At 39.6% G+C, this 20,136-nt stretch overlaps 2 protein-coding genes across 11 annotated transcripts in view; one reads left to right on the forward strand and one right to left on the reverse strand.

Annotated features, from left to right (window-relative positions):
* The window catches only part of LOC307180909 (uncharacterized protein), a 310,399-nt gene that overhangs the window by 123,005 nt on the left and 167,258 nt on the right, over positions 1-20,136 (forward strand). For all 9 annotated transcript variants that reach the window (XM_079911506.1, XM_079911501.1, XM_079911509.1 and 6 more), the window contains one exon: positions 12,837-13,007. In XM_079911506.1, coding sequence (XP_079767632.1) covers positions 12,837-13,007 — 171 coding nt within the window. The remainder of the gene's footprint in view (positions 1-12,836; positions 13,008-20,136) is intronic.
* Positions 1-20,136, reverse strand: part of ITGA8 (integrin subunit alpha 8) — a 181,591-nt gene that overhangs the window by 5,585 nt on the left and 155,870 nt on the right. For both annotated transcript variants that reach the window (XM_079911467.1, XM_079911466.1), the window contains one exon: positions 14,677-14,778. In XM_079911467.1, coding sequence (XP_079767593.1) covers positions 14,677-14,778 — 102 coding nt within the window. The remainder of the gene's footprint in view (positions 1-14,676; positions 14,779-20,136) is intronic.

The following is a 20,136-nucleotide window of genomic DNA, read 5'->3' on the forward strand; positions in this document are numbered from 1 at the left end:
TTGCTCTAGTAATCACAGTCATGTAAGGCCATGATGCATTTTATGAAAGTAACTCACATTTTATGAAAGTAACTGTAGTCAGTGACATGAATGCTAATTGTCCCGATGTATTGGAGCTGCCTTCGGTCTTAAATCCAATTTTCAGTTGCTGTTGGGCCTCACTGAATTCCCCACTGTTGCAAGGGAACTTCGACGAAAAATGAGACCTTCCCAGCAGGACTGCACGCTCCATGTGTGCGACCCACCCCTGCCTCCCCACGTGGGAAGAAGCAGCTCTACTATAGCCTATGTGCTGGGGACCTCTGCCTCTGGAGACTCCCAAAAAAACCAAGGAGAGACCCAGCCCTGCCGCTTTGACACACTTGCTGTCAAAGAAAAGAGAAAGAAAAATATTCTTGGATCTAAAATGTTATTCACCAAAGCAGGCCTATCTGGTTTTAGAGAGAAGTGAGCATCGCCTCAGTTGAACTGGTTCATGTGCTCCTGGTTTTAACTGTGTTGGTTGGAAGGATCCTGAGTCTCGTCCTGACCCACATGCAGAAACTCTAGGCCACACTTCCCTACCCCACCAGGAGGTGCGGGTGAACTCAGGGTGGGGTGGTGGTTCTGGTGCTTCCCCTGGCTGGAAACATGGGTGTTTTCAGAGCCTGTGCCCTAGTGCTGGGTCCTGCCTCTGCTCACGTCTTTTTTTTTTTTTTTTTAATATTTATTGATTTGTTTTTATTATTTATTTATTTATTTTGGCTGTGCCTGGTCTTAGTTGCGGCATGCGAGATCTAGTTCCCTGCCCAGGGATCAAACCCAGGCCCCCTGCACTGGGAGCGTGGAGTCTTACCCACGGGACCACCAGGGAAGTCCCTCTGCTCACATCTTTCCTTCCACCTTCTTAACTAGATTTGAGCATTCTGCCTGTGCTCTTCTTAGCCTGTCAAGGTTTTTATTGCTCCTGCATCCTGGTCCACGTCCCTTGTGCCACACACGTACTGATGACTTATTCACTTGATTCTCCAGCCCCAAGTATCATTTACATCCAGGCTGAGCAACGACACTGATGGTGGTGAAACTGCTAGAGATTCCACGTGGTGAGGAATGCCGGGGACTTGACAGATGCTCTCAGTGAGAGAAAGCCTAGCATAACCTACTCACCTTTGTACCTTCCTCCTTTACCTGTTAGCTTCCCTGGCTGGTGTTGCCCCATTCATCCAGAGCATCGATAAGAGGGTCCCATGATAGCAACGTTCCATGACCACAGAGGGATCACACTCACCCTACTGGACACAGTTGGAGGACGGGACACATGGTACCAATTTTGAAGAAATGCATTGCAAGGACTCAAACATCTCCATTCCAGTAATTTACTCTGAAGTGATCCTCTGCATGGTTATGGTTCCACAAGCCAGTTGGGGACCAGACAGTTTCTCTTTATATCCCTTTTCCTTGGTGAATTACATCTGATAATGTATGAAATCAGTGCTCAATCCTGCATCTTAAGGTGCTCAGAGAAAGGGCATGAAATGATAACTTAAAATAACCCTAATATTACTGGAGGCACACCGATACAGTTTGTTTTTTTTTTTAACATCTTTATTGGAGTATAATTGCTTTACAATGGTGTGTTAGTTTCTGCTGTATGGCAAAGTGAATCAGCTCTATGTATACATATATCCCCATATCCCCTCCCTCTTGTGTCTCCCTCCCACCCTTCCTATCCCACCCCTCTAGGGGGTCACAAAGCACTGAGCTGATCTCCCTGTGCTATGCAGCTGCTTCCCACTAGCTATCTATTTTACATTTGGTAGTGTATATGTGTCCATGCCACTCTCTCACTTTGTCCCAGCTTACCCTTCCTGCTCCCTGTGTCCTCAAGTCCATTCTCTGTGTCTGCATCTTTATTCCTGTCCTCCCCTAGGTTCTTCAGAACCATTTTTTACTTTTTTTTTAGGTTCCATATATATGTGCTAGCATATGGTATTTGTTTTTCTCTTTCTGACTTACTTCACTCTGTATGACAGATTGTAGGTCCATCCACCTCACTACAAACAACTCAATTTCATTTCTTTTTATGGCTGAGTAATATTCCATTGTATATATGTGCCACATCTTCTTTATCCATTCATCTCTCGATGGACACTTAGGTTGCTTCCATGTCCTGGCTATCGTAAATAGAGCTGCAATGAACATTGTGGTACATGACTCTTTTTGAATTATGGTTTTCTCAGGGTATATGCCCAGTAGTGGGATTTCTGGGTCATATGGTAGTTCTATTTAGTTTTTTAAGGAACCTCCATAGTGGCTGTAGCAATTTAAATTCCCACCAACAGTGCAAGAGGGTTCCCTTTTCTCCACACCCTCTCCAGGATTTATTCTTTGTAGATTTTTTGATGATGGCCATTCTGACTGGTGTGAGGTGATACCTCATTGTAGTTTTGATTTGCATTTCTCTAATGATTAGTGATGTTGAGCATCATTTCATGTGTTTGTTGGCAATCTGTATATCTTCTTTGGAGAAATGTCTATTTAGGTCTTCTGCCCATTTTTGGATTGGGTTGTTTGTTTTTTTTGATGTTGAGCTGCATGAGCTGCTTATATATTTTGGAGATTAATCCTTTGTCAGTTGCTTCATTTGCAAATATTTTCTCCCATTCTGAGGGTTGTCTTTTGGTCTTGTTTATGGTTTCCTTTGTTGTGCAAAAGCTTTTAAGTTTCATTAAGTCCCATTTGTTTATTTTTGTTTTCATTTCCTTTTCTCTAGGAGGTGGGTCAAAAAGGATCTTACTGTGATTTACATCATAGAGTGTTCTGCCTATGTTTTCCTCTAACAGTTTGATAGTGTCTGGCCTTACATTTAGGTCTTTAATCCATTTTGAGTTTATTTTTGTGTATGGTGTTAGGGAGTGTTCTAATTTCATTCTGTTACATGTAGCTGTCCCGTTTTTCCAGCACTACGTATTGAAGATGCTGTCTTTTCTCCATTGTATATTCTTGCCTCCTTTATCAATGATAAGGTGACCATATGTGCATGGGTTTATCTCTGGGCTTTCTATCCTGTTCCATTGATCTATATTTGTTTTTGTGCCAGTCCCATACTTGTCTTGGTTACTGTAGCTTTGTAGTATAATCTGAGGTCAGGGAGTCTGATTCCTCCAGCTCCACTTTTCTTTTTCAGTATTGCTTTGGCTATTCAGAGTCTTTTGTGTTTCCACACAAATTGTGAAATTTTTTGTTCTAGTTCTGTGAAAAATGCCATTGGTAGTTTGACAGGGATTGTATTGAATCTGTAGATTGCTTTGGGTAGTAGAGTCATTTTCACATTGTTGATTCTTCCAATCCAAGAACGTGGTATATCTCTCCATCTTTTTGTATCATCTTTAATTTCTTTCATCAGTGTCTTATAGTTTTCTGCATACAGGTCTTTTGTCTCCTTAGGTAGGTTTATTCCTAGGTATTTTATTCTTTTTGTTGCAGTGGTAAATGGGAGTGTTTCCTTAATTTCTCTTTCAGATTTTTCATCATTAGTGTATAGGAATGCAAGAGATTTCTGTGCATTAATTTTGTGTCCTGTTACTTTACCAAATTCATTGACTAGCTCTGGTAGTTTTCTGGTAGCATCTTTAGGATTCTCTCTGTATGGTATCATGTCATCTGCAAACAGTGACAGTTTTACTTCTTCTTTTCCAATTTGTATTCCTTTTATTTCTTTTTCTTCTCTGATGGCTGTGGCTAAAACTTCTAAACCTATGTTGAATAATGATGGTGAGTACGCAACCTTGTCTTGTTCCTGATCTTAGTGGAAATAGTTTCACTTTTTCACCATTGAGAATGTTGTTGGCTGTGGGTTGGTCATATATGGCCTTTATTATGTTGAGGTCGGTTCCCTCTATGCCTACTTTCTGGAGTATTTTTTTTTAATCATAAATGGGTGTTGAATTTTGTCAAAAGCTTTTTCTGCATCTATTGAGATGATCATATGGTTTTTATCCTTCAATTTGTTAATATGGCGTATCACATTGATTGATTTGCGTATACCGAAGAATCCTTGCATTCCTGGGATAAACCCCACTTGATCATGGTGTATGATCTTTTTAGTCTGCTGTTGGATTCTGTTTGCTAGTATTTTGTGGAGGATTTTTGCATGTATGTTCATCAGTGATATTGGCCTGTAGCTTTCTTCTTTTGTGACATCTTTGGTTTTGGTATCAGGGTGATGGTGGCTTCATAGAATGAGTTTGGGAGTGTTCCTCCCTCTGCTATATTTTGGAAGAGTTTGAGAAGGATAGGTGGTAGCTCTTCTCTAAATGTTTGATAGAATTCGCCTGTGAACCCACGTAGCCCTGGGCTTTTGTTAGTTGGAAGATTTTTTTTTTTTTTTGCGGTACACGGGCCTTTCACTGTTGTGGCCTCTCCCGTTGTGGAGTATAGGCTCCAGACGTGCAGGCTCAGCAGCCATGGCTCACGGGCCCAGCCACTCCACGGCATGTGGGATCTTCCCAGACCGGGGCATGAACCCGTGTCCCCTGCATCGGCAGGTGGACTCTTAACCACTGCACCACCAGGGAAGCCCAGTTGGAAGATTTTTAATCACAGTTTCAATTTCCGTGCTTGTGATTCGTCTCTTTACATTTTCTATTTCTTCCTGGTTCAGTTTCGGAAGGTTGTGCTTTTCTAACAAATTGTCCATTTCTTCCAGGTTGTCCATTTTATTGGCATAGAGCTTCTTGTAGTAATCTCTCATGATCCTTTGTATTTCTGCAGTGTCAGTTGTTACTTCTGCTTTTTCATTTCTAATTCTGTTGATTTGAGTCTTCTCCCTTTTTTTCTTGATGAGTCTGGCTAATGGTTTATCAGCTTTGTTTATCTTCTCAAAGAAACAGCTATTAGTTTTACTGATCTTTGTTATTGTTTCCTCATACGATTTTTAATTTACTTCTGATCCGATCTTTATGATTTCTTTCCTTTTGCTAATTTTGGGGCTTTTTTTGTTCTTTTTTATCTAAATGCATTAGATGTAAGGTTAGGTTGTTTATTTGAGATGTTTCTTGAGGTAGGATTGTATTGCTATAAACTTCTCTCTTAGAACTGCTTTTGCTGCATCCCATAGGTTTTGGGTCATCGTGTTTTCATTGTCATTTGTTTCTAGGTATTTTCTGATTTCCTCTTTGATTTCTTCAGTGATCTCTTGGTTATTTAGTAGCATATCGTTTAGCTTCTATGTGTTTGTTTTTTTTCTTGTAATTGATATCTAGCCTCATAGTGTTGTGGTCAGAAAAGATACGATTTCAATTTTCTTAAATTTACCAACGCTTGATTTGTGATGCAAGATATGATCCATCCTGGAGAATGTTTCATGAGCACTTGAGAGGAAAGTGTATTCTGTTGTTTTTGGATGGAATGTCCTATAAATATCAATTAAGTCCATCTTGTTTAATGTATCATTTAAAGCTTGTGTTTCCTTATTTACTTTCATTTTGGATGATCTGTCCATTAGTGAAAGTGGGCTGTTGAAGTCCCCTACCATGATTGTGTTACTGTCGATTTCCCCTTTTATGGCTGTTAGCATTTGCCTTATTGTATTGAGGTGCTGTTATGTTGGGCACATAAATATTTACAATTGCCTTATCTTCTTCTTGGATTGATCCCTTGATCATTATGTAGTGTCCTTCTTTGTGTCTTGTGATAGCCGTTACTTTAAAGTATTTTGTCTGATATGAGAATTGCTTCTCCAACTTTCTTTTGATTTCCATTTGCATGGAATATCTTTTTCCATCTCCTCACTTTCAGTCTGTATGTGTCCCTAGGTCTGAAGTGGGTTTTTTGTAGACAGCATATATATGGGTCTTTTTTTTGTATCCATTCAGCCATTCTGTGTCTTTTGGTTGAGTGTTTAATCCATTTACATTTGAGGTAATTATCAATATGTATGTTCCTATTACCATTTTCTTAATTGTTTTGGGTTTGTTTTTATAAGAGTTTTCCTTCTCTTATGTTTACTGCCTAGAGAAGTTCCTGTAACATTTTTTTGTAAAGCTGTTTTGGTGGTGCTGAATTCTCTTAGCTTTTGCTTGTCTGTAAAGGTTCTAATTTCTCTGTTGAATCTGAATGACATCCTTGTTGGGTAGAGTAATCTTGGTAGAGTAACCCTAACCCTAACCCTAACCCTTTCATCACTTTGAATATGTCCTGCCACTCCCTTCTGGCTTGCAGAGTTTTTGCTGAAAGATCAGCTGTTAATCTTATGGGGATTCCCTTGTATATTATTTGTTGCTTTTCCCTTAATTTTCCCTTAATTTTTGATAGCTCGATTAATATGTGTCTTGGCATGTTTCTCCTTGTATTTATCTTGTATGGGACTCTCTGCGTTTCCTGGACTTGATTATTTCCTTTCCCTTATTAGGGAAGTTTTTTGAACTATAATCTCTTCAAATATTTTCTCAGTCCCTTTCTTTTTCTCTTCTTCTTCTGGGACCCCTATAATTTGAATGTTGGTGTGTTTAATGTTGTCCCAGAGGTCTCTGAGATTGTCCTCAATTCTTTTCATTCTTTTTTCTTTATTCTGCTCTGTGGTAGTCATTTCCACTATTTTATCTTCCAGGTCACTTATCTGTTCTTCTTCCTCAGTTATTCTGCTATTGAATCCTTCTAGAGAATTTTTAATTTCATTTATTGTGCTGTTCATCATTGTTTGTTTGCTCTTTAGTTCTTCTAGGTCCTTGTTAAACGTTTCTTGTATTTTCTCCATTCTGTTTCCAGGATTTTGGATCATCTTTACTATCATTACTCTGAATTCTTTTTCAGGTAGACTGCCTATTTCCTGTTCATTTGTTTGGTCTGGTGGGTTTTTACCTTGCTCCTTCATCCGCTGTGTGTTTCTCTGTCTTCTCATTTTGCTTATCTTACTGTGTTTGGGGTCTCCTTTTCGCAGGCTGCAGGTTCATAGTTCCTGTTGTTTTTGGTGTCTGCCCCAGGCAGGTAAGGTTGGTTCAGTGGGTTTTGTAGGCTTCCTGTTGGAGGGGAGTGGTGCCTGTGTTCTGGTGGATGAGGCTGGATCTTGTCTTTCTGGTGGGCCGGACTGTGCCTGGTGGTGTGTTTTGGGCTGCCTGTGAACTTAGTATGATTTTAGGCAGCCTCTCTGCTAATGGGTGCGGTTGTGTTCCTGTCTTGATAGTTGTTTGGAATGGGGTGTCCAGCACTGGAGTTTGCTGGTTGTTGAGTGGAGCTGGGTCTTAGCGTTGACATTGAGATCTCTGGGAGAGCTCTCGTCAATTGATATTACGTGGGGCCAGGAGGTCTCTAGTGGACCAATGTCCTGAACTCGGCTCTCCCACCTCAGAGGCTCAGGCCTGACACCCGGCTGGAGCACCAAGACCCTGTCAGCCACACGGCTGCAGAATCCATCTGCCATTATTGTTGCTTTCTTTCTCTCTCAACAGCTGAGCACGATAACATACACCCTCTTTCTCCTGAACCGGGAGAAGCTGAAGGAGAGCTGGTGAGAGCAGGAGGGGCCACAGTCACAGTTGAGGCTTGACTCCAACAAAGTCAAAACAGCGCGAACCCCCTTCTTCCTGCGCCCTGCACCAACTTTCCCAGCATGTGAGCTGCCGCATCACTTTCGCCTTATGATACAGTTTTCAGAATGAGAATTTCAGAATTTTGGAACTACAAAGGGTAGTAGTGGTCATGCACTCATAAGCCAGTTACAGTGACCTAGGAGATAGAAAATCTGATGCCATGGACAATTCTGAGGTTTCTTGTAAATGTTTCTTCCCCCTAAGCTCTAAGTCCACTAAGGAAACAGCATAGTTTTGGTCTGTATTTTGTGCATGTGTTAGAGATCACCAAAATTTACTAATAGATAATTTACAGGAACACAGGCAACAATACTTTTCCATGTTCCCTCTTCTGATTTACCTAATTAATATCTGAAGTCACCTCCCAATGTTTCATTTTAACATAGGAAACAGTTCTAATTTTGTAAGTTAATAAAAACACTAAGCTAAAGGAGTTGAAATAAGGGCTGATGGTCTGTTCAAATTGTTGGTTTAATAAAAAGAAATGGAATGAGAGAATAGCTGCTGAGTTTTTGCTGAGTTTCTTTGCCCCTTGGCTATTGCAGGCTTCAATGTCTTATCTATAAAACTAGTCTGTCGGCATACAGATGGCCAAAAGGCATGTGAAAAGATTCTCAACATCACTAATTATTAGAGAAATGCAAATCAAAAGTACAACGAAGTATCACCTCACACTGGTCAGAATGGCAATCATCAAAAAATCTACAAAAAATAAATGCTGGAAAAGGTGTGGAGAAAAGAGAACCCTTTTACAGTGTTGGTGGGAATGTAAATTGGTACAGCCACTATGGAGAACAGTATGGAGGTTCCTTAAGAAACTAAAAATAGAGCTACTGTATGATCCAGCAATCCCACTCCTGGGCATATATTCGGAGAAAACCATAACTCAAAAAGATACATGCATCCCAGTGTTCACTGCAGCACTATGTATTTACAATAGCCAGGACATGGAAGCAACCTAAATGTCCATCGAGAGATGAATGGATAAGGAAGATATGGTACATATATACAATGAAATATTTCTCACCCATAAAAAAACGAAATAATGCCATTTGCAGCAACATGGATGGACCTGGAGATTGTCAAACTCAGTGAAATAAGTCAGACACAGAAAGAGAAATATCATATGATATTGCTTATATGTAGAACCTTAAAAAATGGTACAAATGAACTTATTTACAAAACAGAAATAGAGTCACAGATGTAAAAAAACAATCTTATGGTTACCAGGGTGGAAAGGGGGGAGGGATAAATTGGGAGATTGGGGTTGACATATGCATACTACCAAATATAAAATAGATAACTAATAAGGACCTATTGTATAGCACAGGGAACTCTACTCAATGCTCTTGTAATGGCCTATATGGGAAAAGAATCTAAAAAAAGTGGATATATGTATATGTATAACTGATTCACTTTGCTGTACAGCAGAAACTAACGTTGTAAATCACCTATGCTCCAATAAAAATTAAAAGAAAAAACCAAACCCCACCCCCCGCCATGGGCTACCTGTGGAAACAAGCAGAAGAGGTCACTCACAAAGATCTAATAATGATATTTGAAGGTTTTTTTGCAGAAGTGATGGAAAAGTACAAATAAAATACCCCATTTAATACCCCATTAAATTGAACAGGGTATGCTTATTAGGGTGTCTAGAAGCAGAAAACAGCTTTACAAGGTATAATTACAAAATCTGCTGGCTTTCTGTTTGCATTTGCTTCCAAAGAGTCTGACAACAGTCTTAAAACAGTCTCAGAGAAGATGATCACTGATATCCTTATCCGTTCCAAAATCTGAAATTCTCATCACCAAAAGTTTTGCCAGTCTGCTCCTGGTAACATTATGTTCATTTGAAAAATACCATTTCATACCCTTTCTCTGAGCACTTTCAGTGGAAGGATTATGCATGTCATATACGTTCACCATCTGTAATTAACTAAGGGGAAAGGACATAGAGATTTAAAGGAAGACAAATTCAGTGACTTTGCCCCCAAGCCTGCATTCTGCTGTCCTCGCCTGCTGCCTTTAGGACTTGTATGTGGCATGGAGGCTGCCCGATCTCTATCTAAACCGGGTGCAGGTGCAGCGACCTTCCGTCGCCCCTGGTGGTTCCCTAAGCTTATCCAGGTTTTTCACTGCCTAGTCGAGAAGTTGTTACACTAGAGACAGTAGAAATACAGAACAACAGTAGTGCCCCAGAGCACTTCCTCGGATTTCCAGGGCTGAGGATTTAGATGGCTGCTGCTAGAACAGGGTGGATGAGTCAAAGGTAACACATCATTGGGAGAGTCATCCAGGTCTTGGAAGGAGAGGTCTTTCTGAGAACACATTGATTAGGGAGTTAGGTGACATAGTCAGGTCTGTAAATGGCAACGGGGCATTTCATCTGCAAGTGGAAACAGGTAAAGCCAAGCTTTCCTGAGACTCCATACTCTGTATAGACGAGAAACTTGAACTCTCCAGGCAAGCTTAAGAGAAAAGACTTAATTGATCACTTTTATGGGACCAGCGTTTATTTAAATTTGTCATAGTCCTGTGGAAACCCTAGGATGGTTTGGAAGAAGCTTGGCCACGAAATAAAATGTTGAAAAATACGCAAACTTTGTTATTTCTAATATTTATGTTTGGCAGCTCATTTAGACAAGCTCCCAAGAAGCTTAGATTATCCATTGGATAAGAAATAAGAAAAGTAGGTCTTAATTTCTAGAGTTCCTAATGACTTAACACCAATTTATAGTAAGAATTTTTCATTCATTTCGAATAAGATTTATTAAACAGCCTATGTTCTCTGAAGCTCTGTTGGTATTATCAACAGCTCCAAGCTGGAACACTCTATAACTCTGGTGTAGATCAGTGCTCTCCAAGCCATGTATGTCATTTAAATTTTATAGTCATCACATTTAAAAAGAGTAAAAACATGGGGCATTAATTTTAATAATATATTTAATTTGACCCTAAATATCAAAATTATCATGTAATTGATATAAATTATATCAACATGTAATTGATATAAAAATATTCTTTTTTTTCTTTTTTTTTTACTAAGTCTCCAAAACCCAGTGTTTATTTTACACTTGCAGCAAGTGACACCTGCTGGATTTTTATTGGTTAAAGTAAAATGTAGTCTTACCCCAAAAATAAAGCTGCGTTTAATGGAAAAAATATACTGCTACAGTTTTAAGGTTTACATTTAAGTGAGATAAAATGAAGTAAAACTACTAGTTCAGTTCTTCAGTCACTCCACCCACATCTGGGGGCCTCACCATCCATGTTAATGTGGTGAGTGGCTACCATATTGAACTGCACAGCTTGAGAACTTTTGTATAATCTCACACAATGGTGTGTTGAGCCAGGTTACCCAAGTCCCTCTTTATTAGATTCATTTATCAAGAAGGTGGTCCCAAGGTGGACAGTGGGGTGTATTTAGGACTAAAGCTTTACTTTAAGAACATGGGTTTTTGACTACATATATCAACTGCTTTAAGAAAGAGTCACATTGAGTAACTTGAGTACTTAAAACATAGGGAGAAAAATTCAGTTACATGCCAACTAATTAACAAACTGTTTTTCTTTTTTTTTAATGTATCAAGAAGCTATGGCTATTTAAAGAATTAGTATAAAATTTTAACAATCCACTTAATATAACTGTCTGCAATTTTAGGAAGGGGGATCCATGAACTGTAAGTGGTTTAGATGTTCTTAAAGCGATGCTAAGTAGGGAACATTTAATCTTACCTTTATCGTGTTGTAAATCTTGTTGTTCTTTATTATGTTGGAAAGACCATAAATAAGTCTTTACTATGCCTACATTTTATCGTTGACATTTATGATATGTTTTTGTATATTTTGACAAAATACCAAGGTAGAAGGAAAAAGCTCTGTCGTATTTGCAATGGTGATTAATGTTGATGTCTGTATTTATGTATCACAAAATCTTGTGTAAACATACTTCAGTGGGGTCACAAGAATGTTTTATATAAATGTACCAAGACACCCTACCTAGAGTGCCATTTAGAACAAAATAATAACATGAAGTGGACCAGCTGAACATACCTTTCAACAACATTCAAATAGCTCCTATGAGAAAAGAAGTCCTGTGATAAGTTTGAACTCCAGACAGTTGTTTCATGTAAGAGATCCATTTTAAGATTCTGGAGTTTTGCTAACAACTCAAAGAGTCAAATGGACTCATAGTTGATGTGTGAGTTCTTAATTAAGGATTTTACTGACATATTTTATAATAACTGCCTTTGGAGTTACACCATTATATCCTCTTCTAGATGTAAATTATTCGGCTTTAGTCACATGACACACAAATGCCAAAGTTTATGAATAGGCAAAAAAAGTGCTCAAATAACTGAATGATTTTTTTTCTTCTGCGCTGTAATGATTCAGCATTTAGTCATATCCCCTTTACATCATGCAACCTTTTCCTTGCCTCTGAACGCGACAAGTGTCACCTGGCACGGAGAGTTCATTTGTTACAAACGCAGACACTGTGCCAGTAGCAAGTGGGGATTACTATTTTCTTCAATACGGAAAGTTTATCTAGGGTTCAAGAAATGGTTGCATTATGACCATGTTGAAAAGGAAGCACAGAAAGACTCCTCATGGCACACAAGGGCCTAGTAAAACAAGCAAATATTTTTGTCTTACTACCAAAGAAGGAACCGAGATGCTTTCCCCAGTGGCAGAGTATGGACTGGAGCTCTGATGATCCTTCAACCACCTAGTCCAACTGATTCTACCACCAGAAAGCAATTCCCTTCTGCTGGGTCCTTTTCAAGATAAGGATGACAGGATTTTTGAGAACACGCTCTAAGAAACAGCTCTAAGCACAGTCCTCTCAAATCAAGCCTGTAGGGCACAGCTAACTTCCTACTGGCAACGTCTCCTTCTGTCAGTCAGGGATTGGGAGACCTAAGAAGTTTTCCCATAACCTTTACATAAACGGTGCAGTAAATCATCTACATCAGATAACAAGACTTTTTAAAAGATGCAGGAACAAGGGTGGTAGGGACGGGGGAAGCATGTATCTGATCATTTTGTGGATGTTTTGAGATGAGTTGAGAACAGCAGGCTGGCACCTGTGGCCAGGACAGAAAGATGCAATCCTGTTGATGGAATTGACTGTCACATATGTTTCTGTTATGGAGCATGTGCTCAGAGAAGACAAAGGACCCAGATTTATCTCCCTTAGAGTTACAAGCCTTTGAACCACCTTGGATGAGCATTCTATATTAAAAACCCAAAGCCTCTGTTTTCTAGGTTGAACATAAATCCAAACTCCAGCAGACATCTCGTAAGAGAAAGAGGCAAGCTAAGTGAAGAAAGATGGGGCAGTATTTGCTTTAAATGCCACCAAAGTTTACTGAAATATTTTGACTGTGTGAATTCATGGATGTTTCCTGTTGGACATCCTGGACTTTGCTGGAGAAGGTAAGACATTTTGGGGGGGTTGCTATTATTGAGACCTGAGACTTAACTCGTTTTAGGTACAAAGCTAGAGCTTTTTATACATAATTTAAATAATCTCCTTAACAATACTTTGAGGTCAATGTGGTTAACAGCCTCAGCAAAGTACGTAGAGTGATTTCCAGAAGGTTTCCACTTAGAGCAGGGTGGATCCAGGGTGAAGGCCAGGAGAAGCTGTTCTGAAATCTGTGGATTTTCTTCGATGCTGCCTGCCTGTGTTAGAGGTTCCCAATCCTAGCTTCACTGCAGAATCATCACTTGTAGAGCTTTCAAAGCGCAGTGGCAGAGCTCCACCCGACTCACTCAATCCTGATGTTTCAGATGGGGTCTGAGCACGTATAAACCTTAAAGTCACGTGGACGGTGATTCTTTGCATACTCAGGGTTGAAAATCACTCATCAAGGGATGAATTTAAATTATAAAAAGTAGATTAGGCTAGAAAGAGTAAGTATTAGTTACCTTTTAAAGACCTAGGCTGAAGGGCAATTACGAGAGTATCGACTTTTACCCCGTCCGAAGCAGTGCTTCTCAAACATGACAGGGTACCTGCTGCCCTGATGGTTTTGATAAAAGGCAGATTCTGACTCAGCAGGTCTGGAGTGAGGCCTGTTTCTGAATTTCTAACAGTTTCTTAGGTACTGCTGATACTGCTGGTCTGCAAAACACATTTTGAGTAACAAGGACCTGCGGACCAGAATCCAAGTCGAGGTTGCAGGTTTCTATGGCATGACCAAGAGATGAGGTTTACATGTTAACATTGTTTCCTGGAGCCCTGACTGTGGTCACTGTCACCGTTAAAGGCAGAGTTTTGGTGCCCGTGCCTGTTCATCCCCCGTCATCTGTTCTCCCCTCTGCTCTGCATGGCCTTGCCAGGTTGCCAGCAGTTGTGCTGTGACAGATATGTGGCTGTCAGTAATGTTTAATAGCCTCAATTGAAAACCTGTTTCATTCAAATGAAGCTCAGAGTGTACTTCTTTCTTCCCCCAGATATTACTAGTCTTTGCTTAGAAAGGAAAGATGACTGTTCCTGTAGCTGGTCTGTGGCAACTGTCCCTAAGGAAGAGAGTCTCCCTCATCCCTCACTCACCAGGCTGTCTTTTTTTTTTTTTTGGTGGGGGGTACACGGGCCTCTCACTGTTGTGGCCTCTCCCATTGCGGAGCACAGGCTCCGGACGCGCAGGCTCAGCGGCCATGGCTCACGGGCCCAGCCGCTCCGCGACATGTGGGATCTTCCAGGACCGGGGCACGAACCCGTGTCCCCTGCATCGGCAGGCAGACTCCCAACCACTGCGCCACCAGGGAAGCCCACCAGGCTGTCTTTAAAATTACAATCGGTATGACTTCATTCTGATGATCACGACTATCTGGACTTCTTTCAAACAAAAGAGCCTAATTAAAAAAATGGTATTAGTCCTGAATTTTGTGGGAGAGGGGTAGAAGTTTACAATGAAGGTTTAAAAATTTGATCAAATAACACTAAGGAATTTCCAGACAAATAAGAAAATAGTGATCTGAAGCGGGAAACTTTTCTCAAGCCACTGTAATAAGCATGTAAACCTACCACAAGCAAAACAGTGATTTAAAAACTAATTTCATAAAATGATTTGTACCTAATATATTTTAAGATACTCACTGCTATGCTGCCTTCAGGGAGTTTGGCTGGCTGGTCTTTATAAGGCATCTTCTTAACTTCAAAGGACACCAGGGATGCAAGAGAATAGGGATCATTTTTCCTCTGAAATTAGAAACATTTAGTTAAGTATAGTCCATGTAAAGCTTTTAAAAGGTATATTGGCAGCCAACTGGTTGTTTTTCATGTTGTCCATTTCCAAAGCAAAATTTCCTGCTTCCTTCTCTCTTCCTTTTCTCTCTTTACTTTTTCCGCATCCATCTATCCATTCATGATCCATTCATCATCTCCCCGTCCACCTTCTGTCCATCATCCACCCATCCACCCACCCATCACCCATTCACTATCCATCCAACCAACCATTCATCTTCTTATTTCTAAAGGTAATTCATCTTATGAACAAAAGAGTTGGCATAATAAGGTTAAAATAAAAACAGAAAAGCAGAGTTCCTAAAAGGAGTAAGCACAAGTGCCATTAGAACATAACAGGGAGACATCGTGGGTTACAAATTCTTGTTATCTGAGAGAAGGAAACATTCTAGGAGAGAGACTGCTGCTAAGTTGCAAAGAAATTAATCACATTTCATCTTATACAGAAGACCCTGAACAGATCTCTCAGTCATGGCACTATTAGGATTTTGGGTTGGTTAAGGAACTGTCCTGTGCATTGTAGGATGTTTAGCAGCTTCCATGGCATCTACCCACTAGATGCCAGTAGCACCCCTCACCCAGTTGTAACAATCGAAAATGTCTCTAACTACTGCCAGTGTCCTCTGGGGAGCAAAATCCCCCTGGTTAAAAACCACTCACCTAGAACCATACAGTGTTTTTGACAGAACTTTTCAGCAAGTTCTTTTTGTTTAATCGGTTCTCATATTAACTGTTGATTAAGGTCAAGGGAAAGTATTTAAGAGTAACTCAAGGAAAACCATTTTGAGAACTTAAGCTCCTGTGGTTCTCCTCCGTTTAGCTTGAGACAGTGATGAGATCTATCCAGGGGTGGGCTGTAGCTGGCTCATAATAGCGCTGGAGAGCAGAATGTTAAAATTTCAAGAATTTTGAGTACCTGTTGTTAAATAGAGCCATTATTAAAACAAGTTATATATACATAAACATTAGTAAATTGTATTTTTAAAAAGGTAATAAACACTCTAAACTCAGTACTTAGCAATAATTTTATTGCATTTTACTATTATCTATGCTCTTGATATTATTTAAGTCTATTGTATCTGTAGGGGAAATACTATATGATGGTGTGCTGCTCTGCATCTCTTCCCAACTCTGTATTCGGTGATGCCATGTTGGCAGCTTGAAACTGACCATGGCAGGAACAGTTACACCACGGGAATCAGCAAATGTTACATTTCAGAGTTTTTTTCCCTCCAGAAAGTGGTTTATTAAACATTTACTAGCACTTCACCATCTATAATCCAATGTTGGGTTTCTTGAGGCCAATCCAACAGGTTGCATTGAAATAATTTCAATATTTTTACAAATTTATTTTTCCCCTGTGGTTCAATTTTTTCTCCCTTCAATAAACCCCATTTCTTCTACGTGCTGAGGACAGGCTAGAGTATGCAAAATTTTATATATACTTAAAGTCACTACTTCTTTGGCTTTTTTGTTTTTTCTATCCTGACATTATAGGGTAAGCAACTTTGTTCATTTGGAAAAATTCTTTTTTCGTCGTTATTCTTCCTGTGTTCTCTTGTCTCCTGGCATTTCCATTTTAACTGAAAGCTGGATTTTTGTTTGTGTGAGAAGTGTTTTTTAAAATGTGGAAATCTTTGCTCATAAAATCTTGTGTGTACTTGATTTAAATCTACTTTCCTTAATACCATGGCTGATAGAAGAAACATGACAAATTCTGGTAATGAGATTCTGTGCATAAGGGTTATAATAACATATTCAAATGTGTGTCCAGGATCCCAAACCTTCAAAGAAGAAGTTTTCTTTAGTCTCCAAGTTCAATAAAAAAACACTGATAGAAAATAATTCCCTTGCTCTTGAAGTCATACCTTTGGGAAACAAATCATGAGAGAACTCTATCTCCGAATCAACTCTAGATGGAAAGTTTTTCTCCTACATGATTCTGCATTTATGAACATGGAAGTTTCTTAATGAATAACAAATGAACTTAATTACAAAGCAGAAATAGAGTCACAGATGTAGAAAACAAACTATGGTTACCAGGGAGTAAAGGAGTGGGGGAAGGATAAATTGGAGATTGGGATTGACACATACGCACTACTATGTATAAAATAGATAACTAATAAGGTCCTACTGTATAGCACAGGGAACTCTACTCAATATTCTGTAATGACGTATATGGGAAAAGAATCTTAAAGAGTGAATAAATGCATATGTATAACCGATTCACTTTGCTGTATACCCAAAACTAACACAACATTGTAAATCAGCTATACTCCAATAAAAATTTTAAAAAAAGAGAGATATGGGATTTGAAGTCTCGAATGTGGAGAAACATGTTTCTCTGAGGGGATTTTCTCTCACTTTCCTTTAATCCCTCTACTCTTGGCCATTTTGAATCTTCCTCACATTTTCCATTCATCACCCATATTTACCGTCATTTTCCTTGGTTCACAAAACACTGTGCTTTGCTGAACCTCAGAAACACCTGGGATCAGGTTCACAGATTGTGATTCAGGAAGTCTGCGATGAAACTATAGTTGCCCTATATTGTTTGGAATTTCCACATTGTTGTTTAGTTTTTTATCTTTCTTGATTATTTTCTTCCCCGACAAGATTACCCAAAACTGGAAGGCATAGAGCGTGGAATATAATAAGGCTTATACCTTCCACAGCACCTGGAACACTATGCCTGGAAGGGCTTCATCAATCCTGCTTGAGTGACAGCATGAATGGATGGTGAATGGCTGGGTTATCCGATGACCCTCCTATCCTGTATCCACCCATTTGATAGCACCTTATAAAAGGTTTAATTTTGTCAATTATTGAATTGGGCCTCCTCCCCCATAAATGAGATTAGGAAGTTCAGGAAGTTGTAAGAGAAGGTAGTGACATACAATGAGGGCTGCCGATCATGATAAGGGGCTATGGACACACTCTCACCTCCGTTAGCTAATTCAGCGATGCAAATGGACACAGTCTGGGACCTGAACAAATCTGGTGGTAGGCAAATAGACTGTAAATAATACAATTCATAGATTGATCTATTCTTTATTTTAAATTATTCTCCAAAAGCTATGTTTCTTCCACCCTTTTCAGTAGAAAAATGCATTTTTTTTCATTTTTCTAAGATGCTCTGAAGCTCCACGGAATGGGAAATATGAGCTATTAAGCTCTGATCTAGGTCAGCACCAAAGATACACGAGTCCTGTGTCTGTAAGTCAAAAACCTGGTACAGGTAAGCGTTTAATTCATGAGCACAGTCCTTTTATTGATTCCATGTTCAAAGCTGAATGCTTTCAGCAGTGCTCTTTACATAACTATGATATTATTCTTATGTTAAAAGATCATCTCTTCTTCTGCGTGGCAATCTACTGCTGTAATAGCCATCACTGCCATATTGTAGGCAATTTAGGATTAAAAAAGCAGCTGGAGTTAATATCCCTTGACAATATCTTGAACCCTCCACATGCCCCAGCTAGCTATTAATCCTCGGAAAATGCCCTATCCCTCTGTCATTGCCACATCATTTAAACTGCGGTTGGCAGCCCACCACCTGCCTCTATTACGTACTAGTGCACAAAGATTGGCTTACGGTCATGGTACTAATAAAAGTTACAGAGCTGGGAACAAATGGAGTGGAGAGTGAGGCTTTTAAGTTGGTGAAAGACCTAGTGAGGTGGCTGGGACCATGAAGAGCTCCCCCGCTGCTAAATTCCTTCTCAAGAATTATTTTTAAACCACACACCCATTTTATAAAGCCTGTGTTTAAATACTCAATATCTCCCAGAAACAAGGCGTTGTGGGACAACAAAACTTAAAACAATTACGAGTCAAACTTTAAGCTGTTGAAGAGGTTGCTCTTTCAAGCAACAATCATAGCACAGATCATCGTGTAGAATTAAAGGCCAGTGTGCGTGTTTACCCTGTGGGCAAAGCCAAACACAATGCCGCACGTCAGCCGAGAATCGTAAACTTTCTCTCCCGGATTAGGAAGGCAGAAAATGTTTGCCTCCTGCTGGGTTGTGTGACAAAACTATTAAAGACTTCCAGGATGTAGTATATTCTTTGAGCGGCAGGCCGGCGGCAGTTTGCAGTAATGCTCTCCTCTCTAGCCATCAGCTTCTGAGACTGGTATAAGCAGAAACAGTGGAAGTACAGAAGTTTGGGCTATGGCTGTGGGTAAACATGAAAGTGATGTGTGCCAGTCTCTCCTGAATCTTTGGAAGCGTCACTTTGCTCTGGTAGAACCTCAGAATGTCCCTGCAGGTTGTTCTGGTCTGACTCTACTTGTGCTAAATAGTTATTGTTTAGAAAATCCTAGAGGGAAGCAGCCGCACAGCACAGGGAGATCAGCTCGGTGCTTTGTGTCCACCTAGAGGGGTGGGATAGGGAGGGTGGGAGGGAGACGCAAGAGGGAGGAGATATGGGGATATATGTATACGTATAGCTGATTCACTTTGTTATACAGCAGAAACGAACACAACAATGTAAAGCAATTAGACTCCAATAAAGATGTTTAAAAAAAGAAAATCCCTCAATTGCTGTTGACTTCTTCCATATCCACTGGGTCTTCAACAGGTAGATAAGATGCAATTTTCTTTTCTGTCTTTTTTTTTTTACTTCTACATGGTGAAAGTGCTTTATTTTTTAAACTTTTTAAAAGATTTACTTTATTGAAGTATAGTTGATTTACAATGTTGTGTTAATTTCTGCAAATCGATTGCAGAGCAAAGTGATTCAGTTACACATATATATATAAATATATATATATTCTTTTTCATATTCTTTTCCATTATGGTTTACTACAGGATTTTGGATATAGTTCCCTGTACTATACAGTAGGACCTTGTTTTTATCCATTCTATATATGGTAGCTTGCATCTGCTAACCCCAAGCTCCCAATCCATCCCTCCTCCTCCCCCCTCCCCCTTGGCAACCACAAGTCTGTTCTCTCTGTGGTTCTGTTTCTGTTTCATAGATAGGTTCATTTGTGTCATATTTTAGATTCCACATATAAATGATATAATATGGTATTTGTCTTTCTTAAAGGTGCAATTTTCGCTCCATAGGTCTTCTACTGGAACAGTATGTTATGCACAGACAGACGTATGTCATCTGAAATAGTCATTTCCCCCTGGACTGTAATGCCGTAATGATTTTAGTCCTGCTTCATTGAAAAGCTGTGCTTCCTCATTTCAGTAGGATGTGATGCCCAAAGTAATAGGAGGGGTGGATGGTTATCATTTAGACTGTGTGGGCTTGGGAATTCATTAAAACTCATCTCCCTCAACTCTTAGAGAAAAAGTAACA

The sequence above is a fragment of the Stenella coeruleoalba genome, assembly GCF_951394435.1.
Source record: "Stenella coeruleoalba genome assembly, chromosome: 2".
Taxonomy (NCBI): domain Eukaryota; kingdom Metazoa; phylum Chordata; class Mammalia; order Artiodactyla; family Delphinidae; genus Stenella; species Stenella coeruleoalba.